Source organism: Eretmochelys imbricata, chromosome 5 (assembly GCF_965152235.1).
Source record: "Eretmochelys imbricata isolate rEreImb1 chromosome 5, rEreImb1.hap1, whole genome shotgun sequence".
NCBI classification, from domain to species: domain Eukaryota; kingdom Metazoa; phylum Chordata; order Testudines; family Cheloniidae; genus Eretmochelys; species Eretmochelys imbricata.
The window spans coordinates 87,033,294-87,048,880 of NC_135576.1; the positions used below are offsets into that span (position 1 = coordinate 87,033,294).

Consider the following 15,587-nt stretch of genomic DNA (forward strand, 5'->3'; position numbering starts at 1 on the left):
GTCCTGGGCCATCTTTTAACTGCTCCTCTGATGTACATAACATTGGCCTGATTATTGCTGTAACTTATACTGCCAGGCAACAGCCCCACGCATCTATTATGCCATCTGAGGAGTGCCAGATTGCAGGTATGATCCTTTTCCCTTGCTGTGGCATCTACACCAGTCACAGGGAGTGGCTGGCACAATGCCACAATGTCAACGCTGTGCTACTGAAGGATCCCCCTACACTGTTGTATCCTGATGTTATTGTGGAAATGGTGCTTCTACAGATACTTCCACATTTTCAATAGGAACAGTGCAGGAAGAATACCTGGGGTGCACATAGGTGTAGGGAGTAATTAAATAATCTTGTAAGAAGAAATGTTGGGATTTTTTTCATTGCAATTATATTCCATCAAAAAGGCCCTTTTTGTAAAACCAAAATTTTCCACAAGTAAACTTCAATTTTATCGAAAAATTCCATTTTTCCATTGGGATGACAAATGACCATTCGGAAGGCCCTTGTCGATTTCATTTTCCGCCAGCAGTCAGAAAGTGAAATTGACAAAAGCTTTTCAGGAGGGCTGCCAAAGCTGATTGCTCTCACTCTGTGCCTCCCCAGCTTTCAGAGTCCTTCTTCATCTCTCAGGCCAGAGAGGTTGGGCACCTGGGCTCTCTGCCTCTCCAGTTCCCAGAGACAGGGAGGCTGGATATCTGGGTTATCTGGCTGCTGTCTCTGGCGGAAAGGCTGTGTTCTAGTTGTCAGGATTAGCTGGAGTAGAGGACCTTCAACCAAAAAGACACACAGTTATATCCCAGATATGGGGTTAGCTCTTGATTGAATGTTGACTATGTACTGGAGAAGTGTCACTCTCCAAAGCCCTCAAAAGGCCCGATCTGCAGTACCCACATTTGAGGGGGAGAAAGCTAAATATGAGGTCAGGTATAGTCACTCCACTACTTCACAGAGGAGGCAATGGATGTAGCAGACAATAAGATTAACATGTGGAATTTCTCTTTAAGAGCAAAATTATTCCCTTCAAACTCTAATGCAGAGCCTGGGATGTGGTACCGATTCACACGCACGCACACCAACCCCTCTCCCCCCCCCCCCCCCCACACACACACACAAACACCCCTCCCCCCCTCAAAAAAAATGTTGAAATCAGTGAGAGCTTTGTGAGGATCAGAACCCTGATTCAAATCCCACTGAAGTCAAAGGGAGTATTTTTGTTAACTTTGATGGGTTTGCATGATGCCCCTAAGGGCACAATGTGTTCTATAGATATATATTGCAGGTAAGAGAAAAGTTTAGAAAATTTGGATTTTTTTCAAAAATTCAGAGTGCTTGGAGCTAAAGTCATATTTTTGCATCTATTTCATACTAAATCACAGCATTAGCAGGAAAGTATGCACTGGACTTGTTCAATTACATAAGAAGATATTGGATGCCTCATTTGATTTAGAAAGCAATATAGCTTATTAAAAAGATACATTTACATGTAAGAATTCAGTAATAAGAACAAGGTATTTCTAATTGGGCCTCATGAATGTAGAGCACATCCCCATTAGATTTAGTTCTATTAGGGGTTTTAAATAGGCTTTTGAATAGTTGAGAGCAAAATTCAACAAATTATAATGAAATATCAGCTGATGGAAAAATAAGACCACTGGAATCTATGGATCTGACCTTGTAACCATTACTCAAGTAGTCACATTGACTTCAGTCGGACTACTCATGAGAGTAAGAAAGCAGTATGAGTCCCTAATATGTAATCAATTAAAGGGCAAAAAACTGTGGACTCTAGTTAACTACTTCCATAGAAATTAAGAGACTTATCCTACTGCTTTGAAGTAAGTGGAAGAACTCCCATTGCCTTCAACAACTGCAGGGTCCAGCCCTATGTGTATAAACTAAGTTTTTCTTCTTGATTATGAGTGACAATTCCACCAATGATCACACATGTAACATATTATAGCAGGGCTATGATCACAGTTCATATAAAATCAGTGTTTACATGTTCTTCTAAGAGTAGAGATGCATAGTGACATACATTACAAACTGTTTCTTGCATTGGGTACTTTGCTTCATTAGTTGTAAAGGTTAAAACCATATTAAAACAATATTAGACATTGCTGTTTCATTTAATGTTTTGTTTTGCTGTAACCAGGGACGTTTTGGAATTCAGCCTCCTTCAATACTGAGGCCTCATATCTTCATTTCCCTACTTTCCATGGAGAACTCAGTGCAGATGTGTCATTTTTCTTTAAGACTACAGCTTCCTCTGGCATGTTTTTAGAGAACCTGGGGATTAAAGACTTCATAAGGATAGAGCTGCATTGTAAGTCATATTTAATAAACAGGTTTTGGTTTTTACTTTCATTTAGATTGTCAAAAATTAGCACTTTGTAATGCTGAATTCAAAGAGAGAGAACGTATTTTTCCATATTAGGCAACAGTATAATTGAATTGTCTTAGGTTAGAACTGTGTGACTTGGTGTAAAGTCAATGATGTAATAGCCTAGAGAGCCATGAAATACAGAAAACTTCAATAATATGCTCTTGTTTAGCATTTCAGAGCAGAACCTCAGATGCAATAATGACATTCTTGTGGTATGTTGATATTCCAAGCTCAAGATGCTGATACTCTGGAACAATGAGGTGGTATAATGAGGTGGAAAATACACATCCAGATAGGAAAGCATTTGGATGAATACTAAGGCTATGTCTACACTACACAGTATAGCTGCTGTTTGTCGACAGGAGAGAACTGCCCTGCTGACAAAAAACTTCCACCCCCAACAAGCAGTGTTAGTGTTGTCTCTCTTGCCAACAAAGCTCTGTTCATACCAGTGCTTGTCATCAACAAAACTTTTGTCTTTTTTTTGGGAGGGGGGTGTTTTTTAACACCTCTGAATGACAAAAGTTCTGTCTTTCACTTGCCAGTGTAGACAGAGCTTAAATAGGAGAAATTCAGCCACCCCTTCACACACAGAATCTATCCAGTTCTGTTGGAGATCATAAGATTCTTTATCTCTTGTCATAAATACTTATATTCATACACACCTATTTCATGCCTACCTCCACCCATCACAATCCTCATAACTCTCCCTCAGACATACCCAGTTTGGTAAACGTCCATATTATTCAATGATGACTTGTGACTAGTGAAGCCAGAGGGAAGAATGTTAGTAGTGGAAGACCCATGATGAACTGGACCAGTTTTGACACAGAATGGCTTTTTATTTAAAAAAAAAAATTATGCCACTATTGTGCAGGATAAAAGAAAATATTTCTTCAATTTTGCCACCATCATCTACATACACCTATTAAGCAGTCTGCGTCCCAACATGCTCTGCCCACCAGGTGCTCCTACTGAGGAGCGGGGTCAGGGTGCAGGGGCTTGCTTCACTCCCCCTGCCTGCCCAGTGCTCCAGCCAGGGAGAGGGTCAGTGCATGGAGGCTTGCCACACTCTGCCTGCCCGGTGCTCCAGCCACTCTCTGTGCCACGACTCCACCCTCCGGCTGGAGCGCCAGGCAGGCAGAGCGAGGCAAGCCCCCATGCCGTGATCCCACTCCCTGGCTGAAGTGTAGGGTGGACGGAGCAGGGCAAGTCCCCGTGCCCTGACCCCATTTCCCATTTTAATATGAAACAGTCTTGAAACATCTGTCTTCTTGTGCCAAATACCATTTTTGAGCAAAACTGGTCATTAACTTCAAAGTGGAGTTCTGCTTAGACATTGATTTCAAGATATGGCTCCTTTTAATTACAAGGCAGACACTGTGGTAGCTCTTCTTTTAAACTCAGGTGTTTGTTTTGCTCTGTGCAGGGTACTGAACAGTAGCCAAATTTTGTGCCGATTAACATTATATGCAACTTCATAGATTTCAATGGGATTCCATGTATGAGGTGTAAGTCCATGCAAAGTTGGTCAAAGTGGATCTAAAGGTATTATAAAAAGTTTCAAGGTAGTTTCAAATTTAAAAAGTGAAGAACTCTGATATCTTGATCCCATCTACATCCTAAAGGGTTTTAAAAAACTAGTGTTTTGTTTTAAGTAGCGTTTGAAGTTTTTCAGTTTCCCTTTGCCCAGCTCTAAAGGCTTGTCTACAATGGCAATTTACAGCACTCCAACTTTCTGCATCAGGGGTGTGAAAAAACACCCCCTGAGCGCAGCAAATTTCAGCGCTCTCAAGCGCCAGTGTAGACAGGTCACCAGCACTGGTAGCTACTCCCCTCGTGGAGGTGGTTTATTTAGATTGCTGGGGAGCTCTCTCCCAGCGCTGTGCTACGACCACACAAGGCATGTTAAAGCCCTGCCGCGGCGGTGCTTTAGTGTTGCCAGTGTATAGCCCTTCATATTATTGCTTTCGCTCTAGAGCCTGAATCGGAGCCCATGGATGTCAATAGGAACCTTTTCATTGTCTTAGATTCTGTTCTAAATCTTTAGTTCTTTAATCAAATCCCCAGTAATTTAAATGTTTGGTAATTGTTTGATTAGGGATTACTACTTTTAATTTGATTTTATTACTATAAACTCTGTGTGTGTGTGTCTGTGGAGATGGAGATATATATATATATATCTACACACACACACACATATTTTTGGGCTTTGAGTAAAGTTTAAAAGAAAACAAATCTTTTCACAGAAAATCTTACAATTTTCTTACCAGTTCTAATGTTAATTTATATTCTATTTCTGATCTTATTCATGCTAAAAGTAACCTTTGTTGACATGCCAAAGTTTTGGCTTGAACAAAATTAGTAGTTTCTCTTAAATCAGCATATTAAAAGACCCACTGTATATCTCTCTTGCTATCGAAATAACTGTAATTGTTTATGGAACCATAATCTTCTAAGGACTGTCCCAAATCCATATAATGGTCCAGATACGCAGAGCATATAAATTGGAACTACACTGATTTATGTAAGCAGAAGCTCTAGCCTGGCATCGTTCATTGGTGCCTCGGTTTGCAGTGGAAGCTTACATGAGTAGATACATGTGGCCATCCAGCTTCTATTGACTATACATCTAAGGAGTCTGCAGAGAGAGTTAGGTCAATATTAACATAAGTTATGCTCATGAAAGGTGTCCAGTAATGCTGTTTAGAGAGAGCAGTATAGTCGGAATTTACACTTTGGTATATCAGAAACTGACACAGCTATTTTTTTTGGCATAAAATTATCCCCTTAGTCCAAACTACACCCCTTTTGAAGTTCCAATGTCTGTAAAAAGGAAGTCATAAGGAGCTAAGTACTCCTGAGAACAAAGTCAGAATCTTGCTGTGTTTCAGCAAGACAAGACAAGCTCAAGACAAGAATCATGTGAGTTACTTTTTGGAAATAAAACTGTGCAGAAATTATAGTATGTTATAGCCCAAAGATAGGAAGTAAACTTTGGACATTTTACCAGGTGTTAGAATAGACTAGTACTTTCCGTTGCCCAGTACACGTGCTCTGTGAGCCAGAAATCTGTCTTTTAATGCCAGTGGGAGTTGCATGAACTTATCAGAAAATAGATTTTAGCCTACTGAGTGTGTAACTTGTTTTTGAAAAAAAAAAAATCAATGGTACTGGTAACTAAAATGTAAAGGTATCAATGACAGCCAATTAGCATGTTGGCAGGAAATGATTTTTATTTCCATTAAATCTAAAGAAGCTAGCACAGTCACTGTTTCCCAACTAGCATACTTGCTATGAGGACATAACCTCAGTATTCATGCTGGAAACAAACTATTGCTCTCAATAGCTAGCGGTGTGAAGAGTGGACTTTTTTTGAGGCCAGAATAGCCCTCTATAGCTGTGGAAGTTGTTTGTCCACGAAACAAATAATTGTACCATCCCATCAGAACCAGAAGAAGAGAATAATAGGACAGGTCTTTTGAGGAAATAACCCTTCCTACCATTTAATGAATTTCTTTTTATGACCCAAGATTCTAAGCTTCCTTATTTGTGTGAGCTAACTGGAACAAACTGTTTCTTATGTATTGCTTCTAGCTCCCTCTGAAGTGACATTTTCATTTGATGTGGGAAATGGACCTTTTGAAGTTACAGTGCAATCACCCACTCCCTTAAATGACAACCAGTGGCACTATGTGAGGGCTGAAAGAAACATCAAAGAAGCATTGCTACAAGTGGATCAGCTTCCCCAAAGGACTCTCACTGCACCGTCTGATGGGCATATCCGTTTGCAGCTCAACAGTCAGCTATTTGTAGGTGGGTTTCCCTTTCTTTCCTTATTATCTGCAGGTGAGGGTAGAAGAATGGTCGGAACCAGTGGCTTTTAAATATGGTTAATATGGTGTGATGAACCCTTAATATAAAAGTGAGAGAAATGCAATATTTTCAGAGTCCACTTACAAAATTCAAGGCTTGAGCCTATAGTTCTTCCTCAAGCAAAATTCACATTGAATCTAATTGAACTCTTGCCTGAGTGGCAACTGTGGGATGTGGTCATCTGCCTTTTAACTAGCACTTTTAATAAAAATACTTACGGTGAGGTTAATTAATATGCAAATCAGCTGGGGAGTCTGTGATTTGGTCTTGCAAAACCAGTAGCAATTCAGATCTTTATTTAAATGACCATACTTTGGGGAAGGGATTTTGACTGAAAGATACTAGTATTGGCCATCTTCTACTTAATATATGGACGAATTGCTGCTAAAATATTTAAATTTATGTTTGAGAGTCTCTTTGAACATAGAAATACTATATAAGTGAAATTAAGTGATACAAGTTATATAAATATTAGTAACATCCACACAAAAATACACAGTATTATTTATATGTTGTTTGTTGATAATGTAAGACTCATAATGCCTTGAAAAATGTAGTCTCGAAGAAAGACACATATAAGACAAGAGGCATTGCGAGGTCCACACTAGAATGTTAACTTGTTTATTTGTTTGTTTATTACATACTGGGGAGGAGTTGACAATTAAACCACAGGGGATCAGGTGAAAGATACAAATATTAAAGGAGTGATTTTATTGAGGAGAGACTGGGGTTTAGTACACAGGGACTGGGATTTTATTCTACATCTAGAGAAGGCATGGAGATAGCAGTGGGATAATGAACTAAATGGGGTGCTGAGGCTGGCGTCTTTGGCAAAGCATGGAAGCAGATGCAGTAAGAAAGGAGATCCAAGATGTGGGCCAGAGTGGAGTTGCCTTAAATGCACTTTAAACTTGAAAATAGTGAGCAAGTGGATTCAAAGGAAGAAATTGAAGGGTAGAATGCTATTTAATATAGTATGATAAGTGGCAATGGTATAATTTCATATGGTCTTGCGATATAATTGGTGTGGCATAAACAATTGAAATTAGGGCTGTTTGAATCCTGCTAGTTCTAGATTTTGAACCTATATTTAGAATTCGGTTCACAAGAGTTAGAAATGGTCTGATCTCAGGAGATTCTCTTGGAGGTTTGGACAGAAGGAGCCTAGCAATTTCACATAAAGTATTCATGGGCTATACCTCTACAGCAGCCTCAATATAGAGAGTTTTCCAATGGCTTCTGCACTGTAGAGGTCTTCTGCCCTCCTACACCTAACCCCAAAAGATCTGTTGTGGCCTAAGGGCAACAGGGAAAATAGATGGGGCTGGGAATAGTGAGCACCTTGACCCTCCCCCCCACCGTGCCCCCCCCCCCCCAAGGTTTTTGCACTTGCTCAAAGTTCTGCAGGCTGTGTAGCTTGGGGAAATAGCCCAACAACTTTTAAGTTGAGGTTCCCAGACTAAATCAGTATGGCTGCTGCTGGAGTGGTCTAGAGCATTGCTTCAGATACATGGTTGCAACCAGGTCACCTTTTCATTTATATATAGGGGCAGCCAGGCCAAATTTCAGTTAGTGACATTACCAAATGGGTCACAACACCATTGAAATTTGGCTCAGCCACCCTGCACCCAGATGCCCAGGTGCCTGGGCCAAATGGTATTGCAATCTGGCACATAGGAAGTCTGTCCCTGTATGGTGGAATGCATGGGAGTCTGATGAGAACTTGATTCCTTAGGGCACTGGCTCAGGACCTGCATGGGTAAGAGATAGGGAAGACTCCCAAAGGTACCTGTTGTGGGGGTGGGGTGAATGCCCTCGATCATGTGACACCACCAGATCTGGACTATAGCAGGAGTATGCTAGGCTAGGTTGAGAGCTTACTAATGAGGCTCTATCCTGCTATCCTTTGATCCCTAGTCCCTTATCAAGAGGTTGGGGGCTAACTCAGGGAGAACAGGGATTTAAAAAGCCAGATCCTAAACAACCAGAGGAGCTAGTAAAAAGGAGCAGCAAATAGGGAGGTTTTGGGCCCTGATTGAGCTGGCCATACCTGTGATCAGCTACTCCTTCAGCTGCTCTCACTCCTTTTATCGCAGCCGCAGCCCTTTCCAGGGCTGCTTTTAATCCCTGTTCTGCTGGAGTGGGGCAGTCGCTACAGGGTGTATGAGAGGCAGATACACCCAACAAATATACTCTAAGTAACAAGATACTGCCTCACCCACGTTCTCTCTAGGTGACAAAATAGCAGATGAAATTCAATGTTAATAGGTGCAAAGTACTGCATATTGGAAAAAAATAATCCCAAATATACATACAAAATGATAGTGTCTAAATTCGCTCAAAAAAAGGAGACCTTAGAGTTATTGTAGATGGTTCTCTGAGAATGTCCACTCAATGTAGAGCAGCAGTCAAAAACGTAATGGAACGTTAGGAACCATTTGGAAAGGGATAGATAATAAAATAGAAAATAGCATAGTGCTACCATATGAATCATTTGTATTCCCACACCTTGAGTACTGCTTGCCGTTCTGGTTACCCCATCTCAAAAATGGTATACTGGAATTGGAAAAGGTGCAGAGAAGGGCAACGAAAATGGTCAGGAGAATGGAACAGCTTCCATGTGAGGAGAGATTAAAAAAGTCTAGGACTGTTCATCTTAGAAAAGATGACTAAGCGGGAATATGATAGAGGTCTGAAAAATCATGAATAGTGTGGAGAAAATAAATAGCAAAGTGTTATTTACCCCTTCACATAACACGAGAACTAGAGGGCACCCGATGAAATCAATAGGCAGCAGGGTTAAAACAAACATAAGGAACTATTTCTTCACACAACGCAGAGTCAGCCTGTGGAACTCATTGCTAGAGATTGATGTGAAAAGCAAAACATATAACTGGGTTCATAAAAGAATGAGAAAAGATCATGGAGGATAGGTCTCCTGTACATATACTGGTGAAATTTAAGAGAACCAACCTAAGAAGTGCAACTTCTTTTCTGAATTGTTTGTTACTTAATACAAATGAAACTCTTCCTTGTAAGACATGAATCTTGTCCTCCAGAAGAGGCACATACATACTGATAATGAATCCCTGATAACTCATGCCACTGTAAAATTGGTAGATTGGTGACCAGTATTTTTCACTGTTTAAATACCTGTTTATGCCAGTGCCAGTCAATGTCACTGTTCAGCAATTCAGTTATGAGCTTATTGACCTTTGAGTGGAGAGAGCTATAATTAATTTAGCCAAATAGTTTCTCACCTGCATACATGTCTTTAGACCCATCTCATATTGTGGGGTAAGCAGGTCAAAAATGTTTTTTTTTTTAAATCTGAATAAGCAGTCTGGCTTGCTTTATTCAAATTAGGTCTAACATATGGATAACTTCTGTTATAACAGCATTTAATTTTTTTTTAGTTACAGTGTAAGATGTCTTATTAATTATTATTATTATTTTTATTATTGCTCTGTGAAAAAATTGCTAATTCCTTTTGTTTTAGGTCCTTGGGTCAAATGGAAACATCATCCATTATACTTGCAGTCCCTCAAAGATTTTTGCAATTACTCTTTGGAGCAGAAGTATACAAAGTGGCATTTGCTTAAATTTATAATATCCAAATGGTATAGTAAAAGTTTGAGGGAATATGAATGGTTTATTAGAGCTTGACCAATCTAAAACTTTACTTGCCCAAATGCTTTTTCCACATCTGATACAGTGAATGTTTGTGCTTCAGAAAATTTTGTTGACACTCATTAATTACCTTTAGCTAATGTCTATGTTTTCTGGCTTTAATTATATCATATGTCTCAATGTGACTCTGTAATTTATTTTGCTTTACAGTTAACTCAGTCTGTAGGTTACTGTAACTTTTCAACAACTCCCAGCTTATTCATGTGATCAGGTTGATTTTTTTAAAATTATTTTCTGTTAGTTGGTAGATTAAATGACATTTTTCTTTGAGGAGGGATAAACAAACTTTTTTATTTGTTTATTTGTATTAACTGTACAATCTGTCATTACTTTTTGAACCTGTATAGGCCAGTGAAAACATCTAGTTAACAGTGGATATCAGAGGTTTAAGAATGGCGTTAGCAGAGGCAATCCTTATTAATGTATCAACTTATTTGCATAGTAACTGTCATAATTACCCCTGAGTCATCTTCTTGTGTATTAAAATTGTAATCTCAGAGTAGAAACATTATCCTTTATTTGTTGTAAAGTACATACACTTTGGATAGTATATAAATAACAAGCATTCAAATTAGTGTTGCACTAGTGTTACATATTTGATGTAGTATTGTAGTATATAACATTAAAAAGACAAAAAGCAGTATATAGGTAAGAGATATCTTTCTGGGATACTATAAAGTTTAATTCATACTTAAGGCCTTTTTTTGTATTTGTTTCTCATATGCATTGAGTAGAGTTGTTGATGAAATTTCAACTAAAGTTTTCCTCCAAATTTCTAACTGTGATGGGAGAAAACCCTAATAACTTTGTAAAAATAATTCACACCCCAAAAAAAAAATTGTGCGTGTGCAGCTCTTGTTATAAATAACTCATTAGCTAAAACCCACATCTGTCCCATGCTGCTTTATGGACACTTAAAATCAAGCTTTTCCACTAAAGCTCCAAAATCCTTCAAAGGAGGAAGTAAATATGTTCTTAGAATCATTAAAAAAAAGACATCTGAGAAAAATTGGATCTAGGATTTTAACTAAAAATTAAATTTGAAATGTATAAGAATTGCAGACGATATTGGACTTGTATGGTACTTGCCGTCTTTGCTTTTTAAAGGAAGCTAATTCTAGGTGCATGTTAAACCAGAAATTATTAACAATTGGCAAGTATTGTTCTCACAGGAATTGTAGATTGCCTCATGTCTCTGAATATCATAATGAATAAGATGTTAGCTGTCAGGAAACATACCATACAGAAACAATGTCAATCAAATATGAGACCACAAAGGAAGATTTGTAAGTAAGATCAAAGGACTAAAAACCACAGTAGCCAGGTTTCTCTTAGGCTTTTTTTCCCCTCTTTTTTCAGCTGTAGCTGAGAATGCTAAAGACTGTATTTATCTGTTAAAGCTCTAGCCGCAGTGACAACTGAATATTTATGTTGACATAAAAGACTGCTGACTGAAGGCTTTCAGTAACTAAATATTTAGATGAATCCACTGATAGAAACAAAGGGCTGAGTTCTAATAGCGCTCCTTGCTTAGTAAGCCCACTAAAGTCAATGGTATTTATATATATGGAAAAAATAGAGGATTGGGCATTAAAATAGTGGCTATATTCCACTTAAAAAGCTTATTAGCAGGAAAGTAAGACTGTCATGATAATGGAAAATAGATGGAAAACCCAAGTCCAATGGATGTAGCCTAGCTCCTCTCACTGCACTATCTGGGCTGTAGAGGGAGAAGTTGTTTTAGCCACCTTCATACCTTCCCTATTCTGGGGCTAGCTGGGAACCACTTCAGCTCCTAGCACAAGTTAGAACAGCCTCAGAACTACCCTTACTTTTACCTGGCTGCCTGTAGCCCCAAAGGGGCCATTCTGTCAGCCAGGAATAGCCAGAGGCACTCCAAACTCCTTTTGCCAGGGAAGCACCTTCCATGCCATCTGTACTAGAGGAATTCCTCAAAGGCCAGATTCTCTAACTTTAGGGCTCTTTGCACCATATAGTGTGTTCAGTGCTCCACGTAAAGATGATCTCTGCTCCAAAGAGTTTACAGTCTTAAGGACAAATATAGAAAAGTCAGGACACAGAGAAATCTAAAGAGAAGAGCAAATTATCTATCTATAGTATGCATATGACCCCCACACCTAAGGACCTCACAGTCTTTAATGTATTCATACCCACAACACCTTTGCGAGGTACGGAAGTACTCCCCCCATTTTATAGTCGGAGAACTGAGCCACTGAGAATCTAAGTGATTTGTTCAAAGTCACACAGGAAGTCTGCAGCAGAGCAGGGAATTGATTATGGGTCTGCCAGGTCCCAGGCTGGGGCCCATACTTCCTATCCTCACATAGAGGTGTTGTCGATTGTTTTTTTGGTTTTTTTTTTAAACCTAATGCCCACATATTCCTCTTCTGTGAATTAAAACTCTGTACCTTTGCTTGGTATCTTTTATTGTGCAAAATCTTTTCCTTCAATAAAAAGCTTCAAGAGTATGTTGTAATTACTTGACAAAAACAAAAATCGAGATATACATTCAGAGTTACTTATAAATATTTGCACATGCATAGACCATAATGGAATGTTTGGGGCTGTAAAACATAGAGGCTCTTACACATCCATTCTTTTTAATTTAAAAAGCTCATATGGATTTATTTCAGGTGGAACAGCATCCAGGCAGAAAGGATTTCTAGGATGTATTCGTTCTTTGCAGTTAAATGGAATAGCCCTGGACCTGGAAGAGAGAGCAAAAATAACTCCAGGAGTTGAACCAGGTTGTCCTGGACATTGTAGCAGCTACGGTAACCTGTGTCACAATGGAGGAAAATGTAGAGAGAAATACAATGGATTCTCTTGTGACTGCACTTTCTCTGCTTACACTGGGCCATTCTGTAAGAAAGGCAAGCATAAATAGTAAATCTGTCACATGTGGAAGCATGTAACTACTGAGTATTGATTATAAAATGATCTCTTCTAGCATTATGAATAATTGAAAATGATAATCCTTGCAAACTATCCCAACTCCTACAATCTGGAGCAAGCTGTATGCCACTATCTGAAGAGATATGTCTATACACTTCAAACTTCTATTTGCAAAAATGTCTTTTTAATTCACCTTTATTTAATGTAGAAAAATATGCTTTCAGCTATATTTCTGCAGAGCCAGTGAATAGTTCACTTAAACCCTGTTATGGGTCTCCAAAGGATTATATTCAGTATGTACTTTTTAAAGCTGATACTCACATTACTTGAGAGCATCAGTAACCTTCCCTGCTATTAGAATAAAAAATTACAACTGCTAGCTGTGGTAATGCCTTTTGCTTATGCGAAGAGGGCTTAGAAAACTGTTTGTCTGCACCTTCCAGATAATGAACCAGAGAGCTTCAAAAGGAAGTCAAAATAGTTTAGCCAGGTAATCTTGGTACATGATGAAAGTAGGGCATGTGGGCATTTTAGTCTAGGGTGCTTTTTTGAGGGGCGTGGGGGGAGGGAGGGAGTTGTGTGTTAAAGACGCCATCACATTTTTCAGTGTTTCTGGTTTCCTTTTATAAGATTATAGTTAGGGAATGTATTTTTAAGGTCAATCAACAAACTACTTAATTTCTATCCTCCAAATCGAAATTTCAGAAGGGGTGTTAAATATGGGTGGGGAGAAGGGGAAGGTCTAATTATGTTTTTTTCCTGAAGGAGAGAGCTAAATAGCTCCCATTGCGTGTAGATCCAGGGAATATGAATGGGCCCACAATTGTTCACATTTTCCATTCATTGTGGCATTGATGGTCAATTAGAAGGCCACAGATTTGATTTTTTAGTAATAAAATAATCCAAATAATACTTCTGTTATTTTTTAATAATCCTATTAGCCAGCTAAAAATGAAGGGCCTGTTCCCACAAGGTGTTGAGTGTCTCCTGCAAAGTGCTGAGTGACCTCAACTCCCATCATTATCAGTGATCACACTCACTTTCACATGGTCAGGCCAAAGAAGCAGAAATGGAGCTCCATGTGCGCCTCCCACTCCTATTATTTTGGAGCCAGTACATCCTCATAAACACACCTAGCAGTAAAGGAGTCCCATATACTCAGAAACTGCAAAGGGAGTGGATAGAACCCAATTTTGAGCAATTATCTGCTTTTATATAAAACCTTCAGTACATGGTAAATTTATTTCTTAATAGTAAGAGTTGTAAAGCTGAAATTTCTATTGCATTATTTCACCTGATGTTTCATTTATTTTTATTTTTTAAGTAACTTCCCAAAATATGTCACCTAACTATTATTCAGTTCTTAAACTGGAGAAATAATACACTGTAAAAGGAAATATGAACTTTTTAGCAAAATCCATTTTAAATATTTATGACAAAGAAAGACAGATCCAGTCCTGTGAAGTCCATGGAAGTACACAGTAGTAATTAGATTTGCAAGATAAGGCTCTTTATCCTGTTTAGGATTTTAAACCTCACTGATTGAGAAGTTTTAAACGAAACAAGGTAACATTAGCCTGTATACCGTAGGGACTAATTCTATGCTGCACCTGGAACCACTGGATGATCTACAGTAATAGGCTTTCTTAATCTCCAGACTATATCAAAAATACCGTGGACCAGGTCACTTTACTCTTATGGGTCATGGTACTGTCCAAAATGTCTCCGAGGTCTGAGGGCTATGTGGAAAAGAGAAGATAGCTCCAATCTGTTTTATCTGTACCAGGTAATTGAAGGGGGACATTCTGTGCCCCATCCTATCCACTCTGCCCCCTCCTCCAACATCAAATCCTAAATCAGAGAGCACCCTACACACAGTCTGAAGGAGGGCAGGATAGTACAGCAGAAGTGGTTGAACACACACACTTTCACAAGGAAGGGGAAATCTGTGTGTAGAGGGTCCCCTCTATGTGTGGATTGGTTGTGGAGAGGGCAATCCTGGCCCATATTCTTATCTACCATGCTGATCAACAGTGCTACAGATACTTCTTTTCCAGTTTAATCATAGTAGCTATGAATATTTTAAAAATCCTTTCTGTAAAAAAAGAAAATCCTTAATATTTGATTGCAGGATGTTAACAAAACTGAATTACATGTTGTTTCAGAGATTTCTGCCTATTTTGGAGCTGGCACCTCAGTGGTGTACAATTTTCAAGAATATTACACCTTAGCTAAAAATTCCAGTTCTCATGCTTCTTCTTTCTACGCTGACATGACTCTGATCAGGGAGGTGATTACGTTTACCTTTCGGACAACACGGACCCCAAGCTTACTGCTTTATGTGAGTTCCTTCTACAAGGAGTATCTCTCAGTTATTCTTGCCAAAAACGGTGAGTGTTCAACAACAGCAACAAAACCAAATGAATAAAATTACAACTGAATTTCAGAGCTATCATAACAACTTAGAATTTCTTCTGATTCTCAGACCTGACTCCCAACCAAAGGATGTTTTTCCCATTGTCACTTTCTTTAGGTGCAAGATTTATTTTTCAGCAAAGCCAAAAAATTAATGCTTTCCCCATGAAAAATTATTGCAGCAATACATGATTTAAATGATTTCTTCCTACAGTATTTGTTTAATCCATGTAGGAAATAAGTATTTGTTTGATTAATGCTGGAAACCCTTTGGTAATATATAAAAATATCCTAAATTAAATTCTTTGC

The 15,587-nt window shown here is 38.8% G+C and overlaps 1 protein-coding gene across 1 annotated transcript in view; it reads left to right on the forward strand.

Moving 5' to 3' along the window:
- The window catches only part of CNTNAP4 (contactin associated protein family member 4), a 292,066-nt gene that overhangs the window by 248,886 nt on the left and 27,593 nt on the right, over positions 1–15,587 (forward strand). Inside the window, exons 16-19 of the mRNA XM_077816377.1 lie at positions 2,151–2,321; positions 5,979–6,197; positions 12,602–12,841; positions 15,029–15,253. Coding sequence (XP_077672503.1) covers positions 2,151–2,321; positions 5,979–6,197; positions 12,602–12,841; positions 15,029–15,253 — 855 coding nt within the window. The remainder of the gene's footprint in view (positions 1–2,150; positions 2,322–5,978; positions 6,198–12,601; positions 12,842–15,028; positions 15,254–15,587) is intronic.